A 23,484-nucleotide genomic window follows, 5' to 3' on the forward strand; every position below is an offset into this window, starting at 1 on the left:
CACCTCTCTTCTGTGGTGCCTTCCATCAGTTCAACTTTTAATTTTCTAACTACCAAAGCTATAGTACCCATCCATCATTCTCTCTAGATCCAAGTGTCCATCTTCTTAAATAACCTTCCTCTTGTAAATAAATGGCAAAGTTATTTATGGAGAGAGAAACAGAGTTAACATTTCAAGTCCAGAATGACTCTTCTTTGGAACTGGGCTCAAAACATTGACTGTTTCTCTTTCCATGGATGCTGTCAAACCTACTGAGTTGCTCTAGCATTTTCTGCGCTTCTTTCAGACCTCCAGCATTCCCAGTATTTTGACTTTAACAATGTTATTCTTTTTTCTGGCTTAATAGAATGGATTGCAGCAATTATTTTGGAAATCCTCAGGAACATTTCTTTTTATATAGATCAGAAAGCCACAACATGAGAAAGAAATTACTGCATGCAAATATTTCAAAGTTCCCATGATAAATCCAGGTTTCCTGTGGACACAGTTCAAATTATCAGCTTTGTGTTTTCAATTTGCAGTTGGAATATTCATAATAATCAGTGTCATTTGTAAAATGAGTGTCCAAATATATAAAAGATTGAACCCATAAAACATATTCCATTAGTCAGATTGTTTTCTATCAAATGGCAGTTTCATTTTGAAGTAACAGATGAATCATAAAATCATTCAGCAGCAACAACAAAATCTGTCAAATATAGACCAAATTCAACCGAATCAGATGCTATTAGATTATGCACCTGATAAACTACACCAGACGCCACAGTTTTCTCTTTTTTGATAAACATGCAGCATTGCTATTTAAATATTAAGTGATACCTACACTGAACAGTTGCAATACTGACAACTAAATATGGAAGCACAATCAATCAATATTAGATCTGTAGAGGTTCAAGATGGCCCACCACCAGAATAACTATGAATAGAACTGTAACACTTTACATCAACAGCAATATGATATTTTTGTAGGGGTGGGGGTGCCATTTATAAAATATTCATTAAAATAACACAATTTCTACCAGAAATTTCCAAGGGAAAACCAAAAAACAGTTTATAGCAGTCCATTACAGTAGTGAAGATTATGACAAACCACTTTTGAGTTCTATTTTTTTTTACAGAAACAGTACTTTTTGCTGGATCAATTATTTTCAGAAACATAAAAGTACCACCTGACTATTACCTGGATTCATTCCAAATTAGTTTGACCGCCTTGCAATGTCAGTGCATATAGCAAGCCAAATGTAGAAGATCACTCACAAAAAAAAACTAGGCTTTGAACATCACTTGCAAAACTGAAAATTGGGTCTTCACTCTTACTTAATACCCCATTTATAAATTAGAATATGACAAGTACTATAATTGTCAAAAAGTGTGGTGCTGGATCATCACAGCCGGTCAGGCAGCATCCGAGAAGCAGGAGAATCGACAATGAAGGGCTGATGCACGAACTGTCTATTTGCCTACTCCTCGGATGCTGTCTGACCAGCTGTGCTTTGCCAGCACCACACTTTTCGACTCTGATCTCCAGCATCTGCAGTCCTCACTTGCTCCAAGTATTTTAATTGGCAAGGATCATAAGTGAAAATAAGATTAAACAATAACTGCCCAGTGCGAACAATTAGTCACAATTATTCTGGGAACGAGAAAGAAAGAAACTACTCAGTTCACTTACCCTGATAAGTAAAAAGAATACATATGTAAATAAATGAGATAAGCTAAACTTACTTTGTAATCTTTACAGTTCTCCCATGTATTAGATTTTCTGACTCAATGAACAATTATGTTGTCACAAATGACAATATCATCACTGAGACTTTTCCACAAATACCTTGATGTTGACACTTTTAAAGCATGTTAAAAGCTTGCTAATATTCAAGGGATCAACAAGAAATACAAGCAATTTCAACATTCTGTTACTGTGCTCTCAGGTAAGTGACTACTCATCCAAAAAGAGTGATGGTCAGGAAAAACAGCATGGAATATTTGGTAAGTTATGTAATCAGATAAACTTCAAATATCTGAGGATTAGTAACAATTAGAAATCTCGGTGTTACACTCATGTAGTGCCTTGGTATACCATCAGCCTGCAATATGCAGTTTCACATAGCGCAAATTTCTTAGCTCATTTGTATCACTGGCAGAGATGGCAAATGGAGGAGGAAAAGGGTATACAGATGAGTCAACATTAGGTATTAATTACAGCCAGAAAGCTGAAGACTTGAACATGCCACTCTGCTGGGAAATAGCGAAATGTATTTCAAACAGGGTAATTGTGCCTCTGAAAAAGGACTAAAAACTAAAAAGGTAAGGAGTGAAAGGTCAAAAAAGTAATTACCAGTTTTAACAAGTTAACAAGATCAGTTGGTGGTTCTTGTATTTCATGTAATCCTTAAGTAAAAGCACAGTTTTGTTTCATTAAATCAATACTGATGTGATGATCAAGTTTATACTTCTTCAGAAATTCAAACTCCTGGATTTTCGGCATTCAACTCATTCTTCAATAGTTCCAGAGAAGCCGATTCTAGGTTTTAAACCACATTTTCTGTAATCTACCCCTGACTTTTTTTAAAATGGTGTATGGATTAACATTTGATTTTATAAACTTTCAGAGTACAATAAGGGTTTTCACATTCATCTAACTTCATGCTAAATAGACTGACTTTCTTCATAACAGTCTAAACCTTACCTAATTTCTCAACAGTATCTAGGACTTTAAATCATCGACTCACTTCGTGATCAGATCGGAACGTCACATCCAAGATATTGATTTAGTTGCAGCTGTGATAGATATTGCAGCCTTTAAAACCCAAATTCTACAAATATGGTAGTTAGGCTTAGTATTCTAATTTTTGCTAGCTGCTTTTTGCAATGACTAGTCTCAAATAAACAAATCACTTCCAGATCTCTTTCAGCCTCCAGTCCTAGTTTCTTCTTCCAGTCTGCTCAGCCCCAGGATATCACTACAAAAGTTCCTCAAGCAGCATCCTTGGCCCAGCTATCTTCAGCTGTTTCATCAATAAGTTTCTTTCCATTACAAAGTCAGGAATGGGGATGCCCACTGATGACTGTAACAAAAAACTCATTTTAATTCACTCCATAGATACTAAAGGCTTCCAAGTCCACATGCAGCAGAACCTGGAGCTGGAAAAATCATTGACAGTCAAGCAGCATCAGAAGAGCAGAAGAGTTGACATTTCAGGCAGGATCTTTCATCAGGCCTTTCAGCTTGTCCTAATCAAAGGTCCTACCCAAACGTCAATTCTCTTCCTCTTGCGATGCCGCTTGACCTGCTGTGCTTTTAGCTTCACATTTTATAACTCTGACCTTCTAGCATCTGCAATTCTCAATAGCTCCATGCAGTAAAACTTGAATAACATGTAGACTGGGATATTGATGGAAGCAATATTTATGTTACAAAAGTGCCAAGCAATAACTGTCACCAACTAGCAAGAAGCTAATTCCTCCCCTCATCTACTCCCAACAGACTGTCAATGACAATATAATCATGCCTTACCCAACAATATCCTGTGAACAACATACTGTCCCCAAAGTATTAGTCTATTCCACTTAATCTGAACTGCATTTGCATCCTTCTTTAAATAAGGGGAATACTACTGTGCAAAGTACGCCAAATGCAATCTCACCATTTCCTGTAAAACTGAAGCATAACCTTCCTATTTAGAATTGAATATCCCTCATGATAAAAGATACCATTCTATCTGCTTTCCTGATTATTTGCTGTACCTGCACACTAATCCTTTGTGATTGATGCACAACTCCTCTATATGACCACTCTGCAATTTTCACCAGTTGGATATGCTTTCTTCTTCATTCTTTCTGCCAAAGTGGACAATTTCATATCTTCCAATATTATTCTAATTTATTATAACTTTGTCCACTCACTTAACCTAATCTACAGCTTTTTGTAGCTTCCTTATGTCATCTTCACAACTTACTTTCCTACCTACTACTTTTCTTAACTCACCTTTCAGAAGGAAAAAGTGCCAGACCTGCAGGAGACACCTCCACTCAATGTTACTCAGAAGCCAGGCTGAATGTAACCAAAAATCCAAGAGTGATAGTAATGGAAGCTCTAAGATGGGCTGAGAAGTGGCAGTTGGAGTTTAATTCAGATAAATGCAGGGTGCTACATTTTGGGAAAGCAAATCTTATCAGGACTTATACACTTAACGGTAAGGTCCTAGGGAGTGTTGCTGAACAAAGAGACCTTGGAGTGCAGGTTCATAGCTCCTTGAAAGTAGAGTCGTGGGTAGATAGAATAGTGAAGGAGGAGTTTGGTATGCTTTCCTTTATTGGTCAGAGTATTGAGTACAGAAATTGGGAGGTCATGTTGCAGCTGTACAGGATATTGGTTAGGCCACTGTTGGAATATTGCATGCAATTCTGATCTCCTTCCTATCAGAAAGATGTTGTGAAACTAGAAAGAGTTCAGAAAAGATTTACAAGGATGTTGCCAGGGTTGGAGGATTTGAGCTACAGGGAGGGGCTGAACAGGCTGGGACTGTTTTCCCTGGAGCGTTGGAGGCTGAGGGGGTGACCTTATAGAGGTTTACAAAATTATGAGGGGCAAGGATAGGATAAATAGATGAAGTCTTTTCCCTGGGGTCAGGGAGTCCAGAACTAGGGGGCATAGGTTTAGGGTGAGAGGGGAAAGATATAAAAGAGACCTAAGGAGTGACTTTTTCATGCAGAGGGTGGTATGTGTATGGAATGAGCTGCCAGAGGATGTGGTGGAGGCTGTTACAATTGCAACATTTAAGAGGCATTTGGATGGGTATATGAATAGGAAGGGTTTGGAGGGATATGGGCTGGGTGCTGGTAGTTGGGCCTAAATTGGGTTGAGATATCTGGTCGGCATGGACAGGTTGGACCAAAGGGTCTGTTTCTGTACTGTACATCTCTATGACTCTATGGTTGCTTAGCTCATTAGGGAGGAGGACTAAAAGCTAAAAAAAAGAAAAAGGCATCATTTATGAAGGAGGAGCAGCTATTTGGATTTCAATAAGGGGACAGCAGCAAAAGGGAAGTAAAATTAAACTAAGTCAAAGTAAAGTAAAATTACAAAATAAACCCTATAATAAATGTATGAACCTTATAATAAATTATAAAGAAAATAAATTAAAGTTATTACCAGTAAGGTTTTTATGCCAAGTTTATATTTACTCTAAGAATAATAGTTTTCATAATTACAGGATGGCAATCAGCTAGGTCAAGTGAAGTGTACATCCTGTAGCATGCATAAAGTCATGAACATAGCATGTACCTTAGACAATACCTGTAAGTGGTGTCACCAACTGCACAGGTTTGAGCTCTGGGTTCTAGAACTTGAGCAATTGCTGGAGTATCTGTCGTGCATCCGCAAGGCAGAGGTCTACACGGATAACATGTAGCAGGAGGTGGAGTTAAGAAGGAAACTAGAAAGCAGAACCTCAAGATTGATAATCTGAAGATTACCCCTGCGCCATGTGCTAGTGAACAAATGAACAGGTTGATCAATCGAATGAACACGTGGCTAAAGAACTGGTGTTAGAGGGAGGGAATCAGATTTCTAAGTCAGTAGGACCAGTACTAGGGCAGGTGCGATCTGTTAAAGATAGATGAATTACATCTTTAAAAGGACTAGGACTGATATCCTAGAGATTTGCTAATGTGTTTGAGTTGAGCTTAAAATACCTTCTGGGGGGGGGGGGAATGGAAACCTGAGAGATAGACCAAATACAAAGGAAGTAAGGTTGGCAATAGGAAATAGAAAAGTTGCTAGGGAGACCTCAAAACAAGAGAAACAAGGCTGAGCAATGCATATATTCAAATGCAGAACAATGTCAAAAAAACGAAGAGAAGGGCACTCTACCTCAATGCTCACAGCAACAAGGCAGAAGATCCAAGGGTACATAAAAACATGACAGCACAATACAGGCCCTTCGGCTCTTGATGTTACGCTGACTTGTGGAATCAATCTGAAGGCCATCTAACCTACACTATTCCATTCTCATCCATAGACAAACAGATGTATATGTAATGATATAATTGCTGCATGGTGATCAGAACTGAATACTAAATATTAAAGGATATTCAATGCTTACAAAGGATAGTAAGAAGGAAAATGAGGTATGCTTACACTGATAATAAGAGATGAAATCAGTATATTAGCAAGGGAAGATCTCAGATCAGAAGAACATCATGTGGAATCTGTTTGGGCAGAACAAAGAAACAGCAAGGAGCAGCAGATATTGGTTGGAGTGATTCATAGGTTACCAAATATTATTGGTAGTGTGGGATATGATATAAATGTAGAGAAGCAAGTAGCATTAAATTTCAAAGAGAAAGTTTATGAAGTAGCCAGAAATAGTAATAAATCTGAGAAAGGCAAGTTCTTAGAATACAGGAACAAAGAGAGAGCCAGAAACTGCAAGGAAGAACAGATTATAACTGCAATCTGGCAAAAAAGATATAAACTGCCTCTAAAAACTTCTACAGTTATGTAAAAAGGAAATGTTTGGTTAATGAATTTGTGGCCAATACAGGCAAAGTCAGGAGTCCTTATAATGGGGAATAGAGAAATGGGAGAGGAACTAAATGATTATTTGGTGTCTGTTTTCATGGAGAAGGATGTAGGAAACCGCCCAAAATCAAGATCCAAGCATCTAGAGAGAATAAGGAGTTGAAGGAAATTAGTATTAATAAAATGACTGCACTGGAGTGTTTAATGGGGCTGCAAGTTGATAAATCCTCAGGAACTGACAGTCCAGATTCCAGAGTTTTGGAGGTGGCGAGAAACATTATCAGTTGATAACAATCTTCCAAAATTCTAGAGATTCGGGAATGGCTCCTGCAGATTTAAAGCTAACAAACATAAGCCCACCACTTAAGAAAAGAACAAGAGGCAAAGCAGGGAACTACAGACGTGTCAACCTTGTCCCAGTATATGTGTATTTGCATAAAAATGATCTGATTGGGCATAATCAGCATGGATTTGCAAATGGAAAACTGCAACTGATAAACCTGTTGGAGACTTTTGAAGGTATTGCCAACAAAATTGATAAAGGGAGTTGATGGACATAGTAAATTGGAATTTTCAAAGGTTTTTGATAAGACGTTGGTAAGCAAAGTTAAAGCACATGGGATAGGAGGCAATGTATTGGTATGAATTAAGATTCTAGATTAGAGTAGTGCTGGAAAAGCACAGCTGTTCAGGAAGCATCCGAGGAGCAGGAAAATCAACGTTTCGATTCCTGATGAAGGGCTTTTGCCCAAAACATTGATTTTCCTGCTCCTCGGAAGCTGCCTGAACCTCTGTGCTTTTCCAGCACCATTCTAATCTAGAATCTGGTTTCCAGCATCTGCAGTCCTTGTTTTCACTTGGTATGAATTAAGGATTGGCTAACAGACAGAAAGCACACAGTAGGAATATTGGAGTCATTCTCATATTTGGAGGCTGTAACTAGTGAAGTTTCAGATGGATCAGTATTTGGGACCCAACTGTTCACAATATACCATGATTTGGACACAGGTACCAAAAGTAACATTTCCAAATCTGCAGACGATGCAAAGCTAAGAAGGAATGTGTGGGGAGAGCATTTGAGTAGAAGTCTTGCTTCTATTGTATACAGGCTAGTTTAGGCTACACCTGGAATAGTGTGGACAGCTTTTATCTGCTTACCTCAGGAAAGATATTACTGTTATTCAGGGAGTGCAACTAATGTTAACCAGACTTGCTCCCCTCACTTTCTCCTCGAATGGCAGAACAGTCCAACAATGAAATACTGGCAAGCTGGGCTGGCATTCTCTGGAGTTACAAAGAATAAAAAACACCCTCATTGAGATCTACACAATACTTAAGCATAGACATGGTAAATGCAAATATGTTGTTCTCCTGGTGGGGGAGCCTAAAGCCAGGAAGCACTATTTAAAAATAAGGAGCATGCCATTTCAGACCAAATAAGGAGAATTTCATTTTCTCAGAATGTTTAGAATCTTTGGAATTCCCTACCCGAGGGGGCCGAGGAAGCTCAGTCTTAAATATATTTAAGATAGAAGTTGACAAATTTTTGATTACTAATGGCGTAAAGAGCTTCTTAGAATAGTATGAAGTGTTTAATCAGTTATGATTGAATTAAATGGTAGAAAAGGCTGATGTGCTTATACTCATTCCAAAATTCCTTTTACCTTTGAGTCATCATCAAATTCGGCAACCATCTATTCCTGCATCCAAATAATTTCTTTTAAATAGTTGAGACCCTAACACAGATCCCTCTGGCACACCACTTGTCATATCTTGCCAATGTGAAAAGTACTGTTATGTGCTTCCTCTCTGTCTCCTCTCTACTTCCTATTAGCCAGACAATTTTCATTGCATTCCAATAAGATACCCATGCAGCATGAGCTTTTAATATCTGTCACAACCTTTAATCTTAGAGGCACAGAGACATACAGTATGGAAACAGATTGTTCAGGCCCAACTCATCCATGCCAACCAAGCTTCCCAAACTAAATCAGTTTTACTTGCCTGCATTTGGCCCATATCCCTCCAAACATTCCCTATTGATGTACCTATCCAAATGTCTTTTAAATGTCATAACTATATCTGTATCTACCACTTTGTATAGCAGTTCATTCCAGATTTGAACTACCCTCAAATATGAAAACGATCCCCCTCAGGTCCCTTTTAAATTTTTCTCCTCTCACCTTAAAAATATGCACCCTAGGTTTGAACTTCCCTACCCTAGGGAAAATACTTTATTTACGCCCCTCATGATGTTATAAATTTCTATAAGGTAACCCCTCAGCCTCCTACACTCCAGTGAAAAAGGTGCCAGCCCATCCAGCTCTCCTTATAACTCAAACCTTCAGGCAACATCCTGGTAATTCATTTGTGAACCCTCTGCAATTTAATAATATCCTTCCTATAGCAGGGCAAACAGAACCATACATAGCTCTCTAAAGGTAGCCTCACCAATGTCCTGTACAACCTCAACATGACATCTCAACTCCAATGCTCAATGGTCAGAGCAATGAAGGCAAGTTTGCTAAATGCCTTCTTAACCACCCTATCTACCGGTAATGCAAATCTAAGGAACAAAATATCCAATGGTTCCCTTTATCCACAGCATGCTTTACCTCCCTCAATGAACTCCAATAATATGGTCAAACATGATTTCCCTTTCACAAAAACCACATTGACACTGCCTGATTACCTGGAACCTATCCAAGTGCCCTGCTATAAACGTTTTTACAAAAATAGCTTCAACATTTTCCCAATGCTCAATGTTAACCTGGCTGGCGTGTAGTTTCTGTCTCCCTCTTTCACAGTCTCCCATCTCTTCCAAGTGCACAAGTGCAAATTTAAATAGAGCACAGTGCATTCATATGGTGTCAGAAACACAGCCATTAATTAATACTATCACATTACACAATAACAGTTCTAGTTTAGCCTGCTACTTTTCTCAGGAGCTATCCCAAAAATATGATTATGAATACTTATTTTTCCAGTTGATATGTAGATTAAAATCTCCTGTGATTATCATCATGCCTATCTGACAAGCTCTCATTATTTCTTCCTCTGTGTTCCATCCTACTGTGTAGTTACTGTTAGGGAGCCTTACACAACTCCAACAAATGATTTCCAATACTTATCATTTCTCATTTCTATTCATCTGGGCTCTTGAACCGAGGCCTTCTCTTTCTCTTGTGCGAACATCATTCATTTTCGTTTACCATCACCATCATCATATTCATTTAATATGATCTCAATACAGTAAGCAACACTGGCCATGTGTCAAAATGGCTAATTTCTTAACTTCGTGAAAAAAATGTACATTTTCCATTACAGTTAGCCACAGCATTATTTTTTTAAGAATTCTCAAAGTTTAGAATTAGCTCTTAAGCCAGGCAACTAGAATTTTGACTGTTCCTTTAATAGCATTAAATGTATTAATTCCAACACCAAGTTTCAATACTTTATTACATAGTACCTAAATTTATTTATACATTGATTTTAAATTGTGGATTACACCCATCCTCAACATTTATAGGGTACATCAACTGTACACCAACATGATGGGTCACTCATTGAAAATTCTGTGTGTAAATTCACTGCCTGAAAGACTTATCTACAGGAACCAAAAATATTTTCTTGCCTGGAAAGCTTTCCCATAACAGTGAGACTCAAAGTCACAGAGTTATAATTTCCCAGTTTAAATAACAAAGTCAATGACTAACTCATTCATCTTGTGCTAATAAAATTGAATTAACAAATTAAACAACATTGAACTAAAAGCAGGGCATTCTTTTTGTTGTACGTGAACATTTGTATTTGGAACACTTAAAATATTCAAAATTACTTCCCCACATTATAAACAATGTTTTCTTTCACAAAATGCAAATAGATTATGCAATGAAAAAAGGGTGAAAAGTTAAATTTCTGTTCACTTTCAAATTGCCACTGCTTTCAACATTCAATGTCAAACAAAATTATTACAAAAGCATAAATAGAAGGAATGGAATGAAAAGCAATTCAGCAGATAAGATGTTTCGATCAGTTACTGAAGGATACACAGTATAAGTTGAAGAATAATTCACAATCTTGAAATTTAATTTAGACGTGGGTTGTACAAAGTACAATAAAACTGTAGTTCAAGCAACACAGTCAAACAGAGCCACCTTGTGCCTGCAAGAATTTTGATGGTTGGATGGTTTTTGGCTACAGACCATAAGACATAGGAGCAGGAGCAGGCTAATCAGCCCATCAAGTCTGCTCCACCATTCAACGAGACCACGGTGGATTTGATAATTCTCAAGCTGACTTTCCAGCTTTTGCCCTGGAAGACTAAGATATAGGAGCAAAATTAGGCCATTCAGCCCATTAAGTCTGCTCTGTCATTTGATCATGGCCGATATCTTTTTCCTGTCTTTTCCCCATAACATTGATTATAATAATGATGGAGAAAATCAATGACTTGGCCTATGCTGCCTTCTGTGGCGATGATTCACCACCCTCTGGCTGGAGAAATTGTTCCCCATCTCAGTTCTAAAGAATCACCCCTTCCTTAGATACTTTCACTTTGCAGTTCATAAAAATCAAACTCTCTCCAGTTATACAATAGTAAACTCATTATTTGGAGGTGCCATAGCTCAGGATGTTCAGTTTCACATTTAGCAATCAAGACTGTCAGACACCTAAATAATCATGTTCATTTCAGTTTTTATTATTAAAAATTAGAATACTGCTATGCTATCCTGTCACCTACCAACATACCATTGCATTTGGTACATTCTCCAGATATACAGTCAGGATCTTCACAAACAAAGAGCAGTGGAATTTCTTTCAAATATCATGGCTGAACACGTGATATTTTTGTTTCTTCGAAACTACAATGCTACATTTAGTAAAATTTAATTTGATTATGAAAGTTCGGTAATATTCCCACCAACCTTGAGCATTCAGCAAATACAGAGCAGCAACGTTGGAGTAACCTTCAGATTAGAAGTGAATTTTAGACTGTTTTCTTTATTTTAGTAGTTCCAATAACATTTTCTAATTTAATTTCTTTGCTCAGAATTGCAATTCGACAAAGATCCCCGCTTTTCATTTCGATAGATATCATTCAAAATATTGGTGATATCCATTAATATACTTTGCATTAGTGAAAGCATCTCAGGGGAGAAAAGAAAATGTGTTGATCCTAACTTTAGACCCTTCTGGTCAATGTTCACTCTTAAGATGTGCATACAACCTGCCAATCCTGTTCCTGAACCAGCTGCTGGGAGATATACATGAACAGCATGGGTTGGCTCAGCTGCTATGTTCTGTCTCTCTTTTTATTATCCGATTATTCTCCACCCCAACCCCCACCTAGCTGCTCAGCTTAGTTGGAATTTTGCCATGTAGGACACCATAAGGGGAAACTTCTGTCCTACCATTCCTTGTCACAGGATCTAAATCAAACAAAGCACTAAGCCACCTTGTCAGCAAAACATCAGCTTTTTATGACAAAAATGACATTTAATTAAAGCGTGTATTTAGTCAAATGGAAAAACAAAGTTGGTTATATATCATTCAGTAATGAGACAGGAATCTTATTCCGATCCAGAGAGATCCACGTTACAATTGGTAAGTTCTTATAACATTCATCTATGCTCATAGATATTAAGAAAGACAGTATGTCAGCTATTACTTCAGATAATTCTGCTGTTATGCATCCTAACCTACAACTCAATTTGCCACATTTGGAAAGGAATTATTCAAATTTAGTGCTCAGAATGGCCCAATCCAATAGTCCCACCCCACTCCTATGTTATGTTGCCTAAATATGACCACAAAATGTTTCTAAGTTATTTAAACAATATCTTGAAACAATTCAGATGTTTGAAAAGAAACAAAAACATGACTGTGTTGGTCATGTTTAGAATGCTCCAATGAGGATTGTATTGATTGTGTCTGTATACACTGGAGTTTGGAAGGGGATGTCACTGAAATTTATAAATTGTGAAACAGCTGGACTGACTGGATGCAGAGATGATGGTTCCCTGGCCAGAATATGTGGGCAGGCTATTAACACTTTGATAAAGAGAAATTTATGTGCTCAGACAGCAGTTAACATTTGGAACTCTCAACCACAAAAGGCTCTAAAGAAGTCAGTGAATATACTTAGAAATAGTTTGCCTTCTCAAAGATAAAGGTTTCAGAAACTTTTGCAATAGCAGAGGAATATGCACTAAGATGGAGGATCTACTATGATCATGTTGAATGATGCTGCAGGCTGAATGGCCTAATCCTTCTCCTATTTTCTATATTTCAGTTTCTTCTCTAAATCTATGATTCTTCCCAGACTATACACTCCAGTTGTATTCTCAGAAATTTTTCTGATAGTCATTCTTTTGCGAGCTAGCGAAAGGTCGATCGCTTGAGCTGCCGAATTCTACCGACAATTTTTCTTCCTGTAATACAACTTCACACATTGCACTGCTCAAATCAGTAATTCAGTGTAGGGACTGCATCTACATATAACCATGCAGTTACAGCAATGTGACTGCCCTGATCAATAAAATAATAGTTTCTCACCCATACAATTAAAGGAATTTTCTAACAGAAAATTCTCATTAAATCAAATGACAATAGACAGAGCATATGAATATTGACCTGCTATATCATAATCACAGACAGTGGAACCTACAACACATTTTATCAAATCCTTTGATATTCATTGAACAATTATGGCCTCTTCATTCTCTTTTCATTTTCTATTCTAGGGATATACATTCAGACAATAACTATTAAATTCATACGCCTTTATTACGCATTTGTTCTTATAAATATATTAGTCATCAGCATACTAGCTTTGAGTTAAAGCATCATAAGAAGCATTTGTTGCTCTTCATAGAAAGTTCTATTTTCTGTCTCATTAATGCAGACATCTGTTATGGCTTTCATTTAGTGAGAATCATGACAGAAATGTCTTGCATTTATATCGTACGTTAGCATGTTCTCAAGAAGGTCCAAAGATTTCTTTGTTTTCGAAACATACCCAATGTCATTTATAAGAACAATCAATCTGTGCAGAATTTCCAAAGATTGTGGACGGCATGGTGGCACAGTGGTTAGCACTGCTGCTTCACAGCGCCAGAGACCCGGGTTCAATTCCCGCCTCAGGCGACTCTCTGTGTGGAGTTTGCACATTCTCCCTGTGTCTGCGTGGGTTTCCTCCGGGTGCTCCGGTTTCCTCCCACAATCCAAAAATGTGCAGGTTAAGTGAATTGGCCATGCTAAATTGCCCGTAATGTTAGGTGAAGGGGTAAATGTAGGAGAATGGGTCTGGGTGCGTTACGCTTCGGCAGATCGGTGTGGACTCGTTGGGCCGAAGGGCCTGTTTCCACACTGTAAGTAATCTAATACCAAATTGAATGATTGACCAGAATTTGTTTTATTAGGAAGAGAAACATGGACCAAGACACAAAAGAACACTCTACTCACACTTAAATACTGCTGCAGGGATTTTTGTCTTATTGCTGAGCAAGCAAAGAGCCAGTTTGAGGCATCATATGAAAAACAGCACACCTGAATAGGTGCTGTGCCATAACCTTCTGAACTGAGGGGAATCAATGTATGTGAGAAAATGACGGTGAGAAATATTGGGGTTAAAGGGCCTGATGTACATATTACAATGGCCTGATAATCTATATCCCAGGTTACTAAAGGAAATAGCCTTAGAAATATGGATGCATTGATTATCTTCTTTTAAAATTCTACAGACTTTGGAATGGTTCTTACAGATTAAAACGTGACACATGCAATGTATTAAAAAGGGAAAGGCAGAGAGGTAAAAGAAAATTACAAACCAGTTAGCTTAACATCATTAATGGAGAAAACAATAGAGTTCTATAAAAGTGATAACAAAACATTTGGAAAGCATTAGCAGGATTGGGGAAAAGGTGGGCAGAATGATGATGGGTGGATGCAGGTAGGAGGTAGGTGTGATTGGTCAGATAGGTGGAGCATTTGGTGCAAAGAAAGCTGGATAGGTAGGAGAGCGGGGAGAGAGAGGGCTGGGTTAAGGATGAGGTGGGATTTGGGGAGATTCGAAAGCTGGTGAATTCTATGTTAAGGCCATGTGGTTGTGAACTCCGGAGATGGAAGATAAGATGTTCTTCCTCCAGTTTGCACGTGGCATTATGTTGATGGTGGAGGGGGCCCAGGATAACATGTCATCGGGGGAGTGGGAGGGGGTCTTGAAATGGATGGCAACCAGAAGGTGGGGTTGATTGGTGCATACAGACCATAAATGTTCCCTGAAACACTCCAGGAGTTTGTACTTGGTCTCCCAATGTGCAGGAGACTACATCAGGAGCAACGAATGCAATAAATTAGGTTGGCAGGAATGCACCTGAACCTTTGCCAGATTTGGAATGATTCTGAGGCCTTGGACAGAGATGAGGAGGTAGCTCTGGGGCAGGTTTTGCACCTCCTGCGGCTGCAAGGGAATGTTCTGGGTGTGAAGGAGGGGTTGTGGGAGTTGCGGAGGGAACGGGCCCAGTGAAAAGCAAATAGGGATGGGAAGAGAAATACCATTTTGGTGGTGTGGTCAGACTGTAGGTGGCAGAAGTGGTGGACCACACTGCCTACCAACCCCTCCTCCACATCCAGAACTTTCCTCTACAGCCACAGGAGGTGCAAAACCTGCCCCCACAACTATCCCCTCACCTCCATCCAAGGCCTCAAAGAATTATTCCAAGTCCAGCAAAGGTTCAAATGCATTTCCTCCAATCTGATTTATTGCATCCATTGCTCTCGATGTGGTCTCCTCTACATTGGGGAGACCGAGCGCAAACTCGCAGAGCACTTCAGGGAACATTTAATGGTCTGTATGCTCCAATCAACCTCACATTCCAGTGACCATCCATTTCAACTCTCCCTCCCACTCCTCCAACAACATGGCCATCCTGTGTCACCTCCACAGTCAACACAAGACCATAAGGAAACTGGAAGAGGAACACCTCATCTTCTGCCTCGGGATCTTACAACCATACTCACAACCTTAACATCGAATTCACCAACTTCCAAATCTCCTCATCCCCAACCTCAACTGAGGCCTAGCTCTCCCACCCCACCCTGCCCCTTTAATCTGACCCTACCTGTCCATCTTCCTTCTCACCTATCTACTTCACTCCTCCCACTGACCAATCCCAGCCACTTCTTATCTGCATCCACTTCTTACTGTCTCACCTACCTTTCCCCCAACCTCAACCTCCTCTCTCTACTTACTTCACAGCCCCTTCCCTACCCCTAGTCCTGATGAAGGTACCGACATGAAACGTCGAACCCCTTCTCCTCTGATGCTGCTTGACCTGCTGTGCTTTTTCCAACTCAACTCTCTATCTACTCTGACTCTCCAGCATCTGCAGTTCTCACTACCTCCAATTAACAGAATTGGACAAAACCAGAAGGCGTTTATGAAAAGCAAATCATATTTAACAAAGACTTTAAGAAATCTGGAGTTTTTTTGAAAATCTAACTAGAAGAATTGGCAAAGCAGAACCAATTAATATAGTGTATTTTGGATTTTGCAGAAGATTTTTGATAACAGTACTTCATAAGCAGTTAGTGGGAAAAGTTTAAGCACATGGGGGTAAGATATTGGCATGTATCAAGAATTGGTCAACAGATAAGAAACTGTGCGAATAAATGAAACTTTTTCTGAGTGGTAGGCAGTGACTTGTGAGGTAGCACAAGGATCAGTGCTTGGACCCCAGCTTTCACTTTTCACTACAACGCAACATTTCTAAGTGTGCTGACCAATAAATAAAGTAACCCAAAACATAATGATAGAGAAAAAAAATCATTTGCCCTGACTCCCAATACTAACAGATTCTTAAATTCTAGGATTTGCATCCCAAATCCACATTCTCACCAAAATTTATTCCTTACTTAGGTCATCTTTGTACCAAGTTTTATTTATTTTTGTTCATTCACGTGGCCATTGCTGGCCAAGCTGCATTTATTGCCCATCCTTAATTGCCCAAAAGTGACAAAAGAACATTAACAAATCACCGATCGGCAATAGTTTCATGGTCACCATTGGGTTCTTGATTCCAGACTTTTATTGAATTCAAACTCCACCATCTGCTATAGTGGGATTTGAATGCAGGTTCCCTGATCATTACCGGGGTCGCTGGATTAATAGTCTAGTGATTAATATCAGTAGGCCATCGACTTCCCCAAGATATATTCATTAGGTTTTTAGCTATCCTGTTTGCGGACATACAGACTAACATGAGGGTAAAAACATTAATTTTAACAATCTTCAGTGAGTTGAGTGAGAAGATGTGCTATAATCAGCATTAAAATCTCAGGAAAACAGAGGCTACTCAGAAATGGTTTGTCTCTCCCACTTTAGAGCAACAGACATAGCTACCCAATCTCTCCATCGTTCTAGAAATACATTAATTTTTCTGCTCACCCGGTCTCCTCATCACAAAGTACACCAAACATGTTTTCAGTGACTATTCAAACATAATCCTGGACATACAAAGAAGACATACATGGTTACAAGAAGGAACTGAAGGTTGGTACAGAACCTGATTTCTACTGTGGAAATGGCCAAAGCAATTCCCACAGAAATGTTAGCAGGTATATAGCTGTAGAGTATTGCAATATCTACATCAGGGTCATTCTAAACTTGCCAGAAAAAAAAAGTAAAAATACACAGATTCTCAGATAACAGACAAAACAATCAACTGGCAATCACTTAGCAGCAGCAACAGGGGACTTGTGAGCAAAAAAAGTCATCCATCAAATTAGATTTTCATATGCCCACTGGAAGGGCACGCACTTTGTAAAACTTGCCATTTCTGCTAGCCAGAAGATTCAGGATCACAGATTACCAACATTGATTATTTTTCTATAATTAAAACTGAACAATTTTAAAGCAGTTAATATCATTTGATCAGATTCCCCAAATGCAAGATTGGTCACAGAATCATAGAGTTGTACATCACGGAAACAGACCCTTCAGACCAATTTGTCCACGCCGACCAGATATCCCAACCCAATACAGTCCCACCTACCAACACCCGGCCCATATCCTTCCAAAACCTTCTCATTCATATAGCCATCCTGATGCCTTTTAAAATGCTGCAATTGTACCAACCTCCACCATTTCCTCTGGCAGCTGTTAAACCACAATCATCAGATTGTTATCACTGGAATTTTTACTTCAAACATTTTCTCCCCTGTCAAACATTACCCTCATTGGAAACGTTCCAGACTGAAAATTCCAAGCAAAACTTTAAATACAAATTAAACGTGATTTTTCCTTTTTGAAAAGGAAGTCCACAATTCAAACAATAAACAAAATGAGTGCGGTTACAATACGAATAGCCAAGACTATTGCCATGACCATGTCATTACTATAAGATTAAATTTCTGTTTTCTGGTGCTTGCACATGCACAGTTGAACTTGCGACATTCACAAGGTGCTGTCAAGAAACCCTATTGTATAAATATGTACGCAAATGGAACTGGTATGTAATTGCCTACTAGTTGTGCACTAAAAGATGAAATTGTTAAGTTGCCACATTTCGGAAAGATGTTTTAAAAGCTGTAATGTGTGATAATTACTATGGAATAACCTTCATGGCACTACCTTGTTTTACAAGTCTCATGTTCGAAGAAAAACAATACCACAGATATCTAAATTTTTTCCAATCTTTTCTTTTATCTCTCACACATATACCTCACGCTTTTGCTTCTTGTCTGCATTAGAATGGAAAGCAAATTTTTATTTCCTGACATTTTCCTTTCAGCTTTCAACACTGAACACCTCAGATTAATAATTCAATCAGATTGCTAAAGACCCCAGTTATTTCTTGCTTCGCTCAGAAATACCTCTATAGAAGGCATTACATTCGAACAGGCATCTGATTAGTATAAGCTTCTCCCGCCAAACTTGCAAAGATTCTGCAGACAATTGGTGCAGTAGTAATTCTTTCACAGCCAAGAGCAAAATTGAGACCATTCTCTGCATCCTTCCATTCCTCGATTATATTTTACTCCTTTAGACTAAAGGCAAAAAATGATTTAGGTCATAGATTAATCCATGCTGTTCTGAAAATAGTATGAAGTTAATTCTACAAGGCAATGGCCATCATGCTTCGCAATGACAGCCAATAATAATTAAGATCTGGTGAAACATAACCATTGAGTATAGGCAAATGTGACGATCAGTTATCATAGAATCAAGATCATGTCTCTGGACCAGACGTCAAATACCTCCTCTACCTTTCACTGCTATTATTGGGCTATTTATGCTTGTCTTCAGGGCACTTTCAGTCAGCAGTAAAACACAAGAATGCAATTTGCTTCAAATTTAATGCATCCAGAAATAAAATATGCCAAAATTTCTCATTTTTAAGCCATATTCTTTGCCAGTAAACAGAACTATTCTGTTGTCCTTCAAGACTGGCTCACTTCTCCTTCCCCAATCACTCCCATTACCATTAGTTTCTCCTTCAGATTTGTCCTGCACCCATAATGTTTTCCCACAGCAATTATAACTTGCGCACACTGACTTTCAAATTACTCCTTCTCTCAAGAAACTTTCAAAAATTGATTGTAGTTGATATGCAGGTAAAGGGACAACTGGCAAGTGGGAGGCTTCCCTTTATTGCTTAGACAATTGAGTATAGAAGTTGGAGGTGTCATGTTGAGATTATACAATATTTTAGTGAAACCATTTTTGGAGTGCTGTGTACAGTTCTGCTCACCATGCTATAGAAAGAATATTAAATTGATGAGAGTTCAGAAAAGATTTAACAGGATGTTACTGGAACTGGAGAGTTTGAGACATAAGGACAGGCTGGATAGGCTGGGACTTTTCTCACTAGAGTGTAGGAAGTTGAAGGGTAATATTATAAAGGTTTATAAAATCATGAGAGGCACAGATAAGATGAATAGCAAAGGTCCTTTCCCTAAGGTGGGGGAGTTCAAAACTAGGGAGCATATTTTTAAAATGAGAGGAGAAAGATTTAAAAGGAACCTGAGGGGCAACTTTTTCACATAGAGGATGGTTAATATGTGGAATGAACTGCCAAAGGAAGTAGTAGATGCAGGTATAATTACAATATTTTAAAAATGTTTCAATAGGTACATGAATAAGATATGGGCCAAAAGCAGGCAAGTGGAACTGGTTTGGTTTGGGAAACTTGGTCGGCATGGCTGAGTTGGACAGAAGGGTCTGTTTCCATGCTGCATGACTCTATGACTCAATAACTGTGCTTCTAAGAATCCTGACCCAGAACCAAATTTGGTTATGATTACAGATCAGTAAACTTTTGTTTAAAATTTATTTGAAAAGCTTGGGAATTCCACATCGCACGCTGGCACAGTGGTTAGCACTGCTGCCTCACAGTGACAGAGACCTGGATTCAAATCCCGCCTCAGGTGACTGACTGTGTGGAGTTTGCACGTTCTCCCCGCGTCTGCGTGGGTTTCCTCCGGGTACTCCGGTTTCCTGCCACAGTCCAAAGATGTGCAGGTTAGGTGAATTGACCATGCTAAATTGCCCGCAGCGTTAGGTGTAGGGGTATGGGTGAGTTGCGCTTTGGCAGGTCGGTGTGGACTTGTTGGGCCGAAAGGCCTGTTTCCACACTGTAGGTAATCTAATCTAAAGCCTTATTAACAAACTTTAACTTTACAATATCAAGTCAAAAATGTAGAATAGCTTCCAATATCTAACTTACGCCAAAAGGGCTAAGTGTGAATTATCAAGCAATATTCTAACTGACACTCTAACATCGACAATCAATGAGAGCAAAAAATTAATCCGCAAACTGTGGTCAAGCACAATGAACTACATATTAAATGGCAGACTGAGTCACAAAAGCTTCATTAACGCTCTGATCGTCCTTCAAAAGGCTTTCACTCTTCCCTCCAGGACTCTACTCCTTTCAGGCGGCACGGTGGCACAGTGGTTAGCACTGCTGCCTCACAGCGCCAGGGACCTGGGTTCGATTCCCGCCTCAGGCGACTGACTGTGTGGAGTTTGCACGTTCTCCCCGTGTCTGCGTGGGTTTCCTCCGGGTGCTCCGGTTTCCTCCCACAGTCCAAAGATGTGCGGGTCAGGTGAATTGGCCATGCTAAATTGCCCGTAGTGTTAGGTAAGGGGTATATGTAGGGGTATGGATGGGTTGTGCTTCGGCAGGTCGGTGTGGACTTGTTGGGCCGAAGGGCCTGTTTCCACACTGTAAGTAATCTAATCTAATCTTAACTACCTCCAACATCATTTCAACTTGGGATTGCTTAAACACTTGCTCATCTCCTCCCCACCATCCCTTCTCCCGTCCCTGTTAACATGGAGTCTGCACGTAGCACCAATCTACTGCTGAGAACCTCTTCTTCAGTTCTTCGCTCAGTGATTGCCACACAGTAATGTGGAAGATTCTTCCTTTCTTACTCATTTCTGTTACATTTGGCATGTCCTTGTTTTCTTCTGGTCACTTTGCTGTTTCCTCACAACTCCTGGATCCTTTTTCAGAGAGTCAGTGTGGACTTGTTGGGCCGAAGGGCCTGTTTCCACACTGTAGGGAATTTAATCGAATCTAATCTTTCCTGTGACCTCTCTTTCTCAGGATTCCTGGATACTATCCTGAGTGTTATCTTTCTCAGGTTACTATTTTTCCAGAATTCCTAAATCCCCCTTCAACTGCTTCCAACCACCTTTGTAACAAACTCTTCTCCACCCCCAGTTCTGTTAGCTCTCCTTTCACAGGGCACATACTGGATTCCTCGACTCCAAATTTTCACACAAGATTACCTAGCTGGAGTGCTCTTTAAGGATGGCTGGGCCTTTTATGCAGCCTCCTATCCCAGTATCCACATCCATGAAAATTAGGCTTGCCAGGAAAGAAAGGTGGTCATGCACTTTACCCAGAAGAAAGCTAGGTTGGTTTCATAACCATGTTTTCCATTTAACATTTTATAGTCAGTTAGCTGAGGAAAGAACAATATCAAGAAAATCAGAAAAGAACATCTGAGAACATTGAGGGGATTAATTAACTTTTAGTGCAAGATTAGTTGCTTTTTACTAATTTCTGCTTGGTAATTTTTTTTCTTCTTACCTATATGTAATGTGAAGTAAAACCATGTTTTTTGAAAAATGACTTTATAAATTTGCTGGATGGAACCCATCATCACAATATTAAGAAAGACTAAAGCCACATTTCAGTGACTTAATCACTATACCTTATTATGCCTCTACACTGTATCTATACTCCAAGACCATTAAATGGCACATACTTATCTACAAATCTTCACCAGAAACAAATGCCTTGATAGACTACAAATTGGGCCCATCTCCTAAACCATCTGCAAAGCATCCAGACAGCTGGATATTTAACTGGGTGGATATAAACTGTTAAACATAATCACTTAGACAACAGTATTCTGGCTATGATTGGATAAGTCTGGATATAATCTTATCAAGGAGGCGAAACAAAACCAAAGGGCTGAGGAAATCCAGCAAGTCTCTTAGCATCTGTGGAGAGAAAAGCAGGGTTAATATTTCAAGCCCAGTAACCCTTGATCAACTGAGCCAGACACCTAAACGTTATACCACATTATTTAGAGGTAGATGCATGGGCAATGTGACAAACCAGCTAACGCTGTGTTTATTTTCTTTGCAAACTGACACAAGCATTTGACACTAAAGAATTTTCAACCATGTGCTGGTCACTCTCCAAACAACTTGCAAGTTTCAAACCCTGTTTTTTTAAAAAAAAACTTACTATATGCCATCAATAGAAATTTTAAAATAACAACACAGCAGCCAGCTTCAAAATAACAGATAAACCATCCATACCTCTTTAAACTGCCATGATGCCTCACTCAGTAAAATGTCTAATATCAGTCACATCAACCTTCAAAAGTTCTATACCCTTTAAATTTCTTAGATTACAAAGTGGGAAGGTAGACTATTTGTGCTTGAACTTGGAACATCTGTAAGAACTTCAAGACTCTAAATTAGGTCATTTTAATATCTTAAACCAGGTTAAATGAACTTAAAAAACAATCATGTTCATTTTTACAAAATATCAAAAGGAAACTCAAATAAAAACCGAAAGAACTGCGGATGTTGTAAATCAGAAACAAAATAGAAATTGCTGGAAATCCCCAGTAGAATCTGTGAAGAGAAATCAGAGTTAATGTTTCAGGTCCGGTGACTCTTCCTCAGAAACAAGACACCAGACCAGAAACATTAACTCCAATTTCTCTCCACAGATGCTTCCAGACCTGCTGAGCTTTTCCAGCAATTTCTGTCTTTGTTTCAGAACGAAACCTGTCTATTTGGATCTTATATTGTCACAACATATAAACACTTAAGCATTCACTGAATTAACAAGCATATCCTTTTTTTTAAAAAAGAGCCTGGTGAGGGCAAACAAAGATTGGGAAAAGAGGAGAGACATCCTATCCCTCTTCAATTGGTCATAATAAAGGTTAGTTGAATTAAGAAATAGTCAACACCAGAATAAGTTATTTTTATACTCTAAATAAATTTAAAATATAACATGCAATGCTTGCAAGACAATTAAAATGTTCAAGATATTGCAATGGCTCTTCATATTGTTACAATGATATGGAACCTATAAGCAAAAAAGAACAGCAAGTTACGGTTTCAAATCCAAATGATTTGAAAATCTCAAAGCAAACAAATACTCACCGTACCCCATCTGCTTTCCAGCTGACTTTATATGGCTTTTGTTCGAGAAATTTAATATTCTGTTTATCCATGGAAACAGGCTGGGCTCCAGGAAATCCTGCCCTGGATTAACAGAAGTTCTGTTACCAGACAGATAGAAAAAAAATGCCAAACATATGCATCTTACAGTTTGATCTTGGGAAGCAACACCTTAAGTACAATTCATTCTTAAAGGCCATTCTCAGTGTGTCAAAGATCCACCACTTCAGGATTA

At 38.8% G+C, this 23,484-nt stretch overlaps 1 protein-coding gene across 2 annotated transcripts in view; it reads right to left on the reverse strand.

Moving 5' to 3' along the window:
* Positions 1-23,484, reverse strand: part of rngtt (RNA guanylyltransferase and 5'-phosphatase) — a 420,807-nt gene that overhangs the window by 326,873 nt on the left and 70,450 nt on the right. For both annotated transcript variants that reach the window (XM_060856948.1, XM_060856941.1), the window contains exon 8: positions 23,232-23,333. In XM_060856948.1, coding sequence (XP_060712931.1) covers positions 23,232-23,333 — 102 coding nt within the window. The remainder of the gene's footprint in view (positions 1-23,231; positions 23,334-23,484) is intronic.

The sequence above is a fragment of the Hemiscyllium ocellatum genome, chromosome 3 (genome assembly GCF_020745735.1).
Source record: "Hemiscyllium ocellatum isolate sHemOce1 chromosome 3, sHemOce1.pat.X.cur, whole genome shotgun sequence".
Taxonomy (NCBI): Eukaryota; Metazoa; Chordata; class Chondrichthyes; order Orectolobiformes; family Hemiscylliidae; genus Hemiscyllium; species Hemiscyllium ocellatum.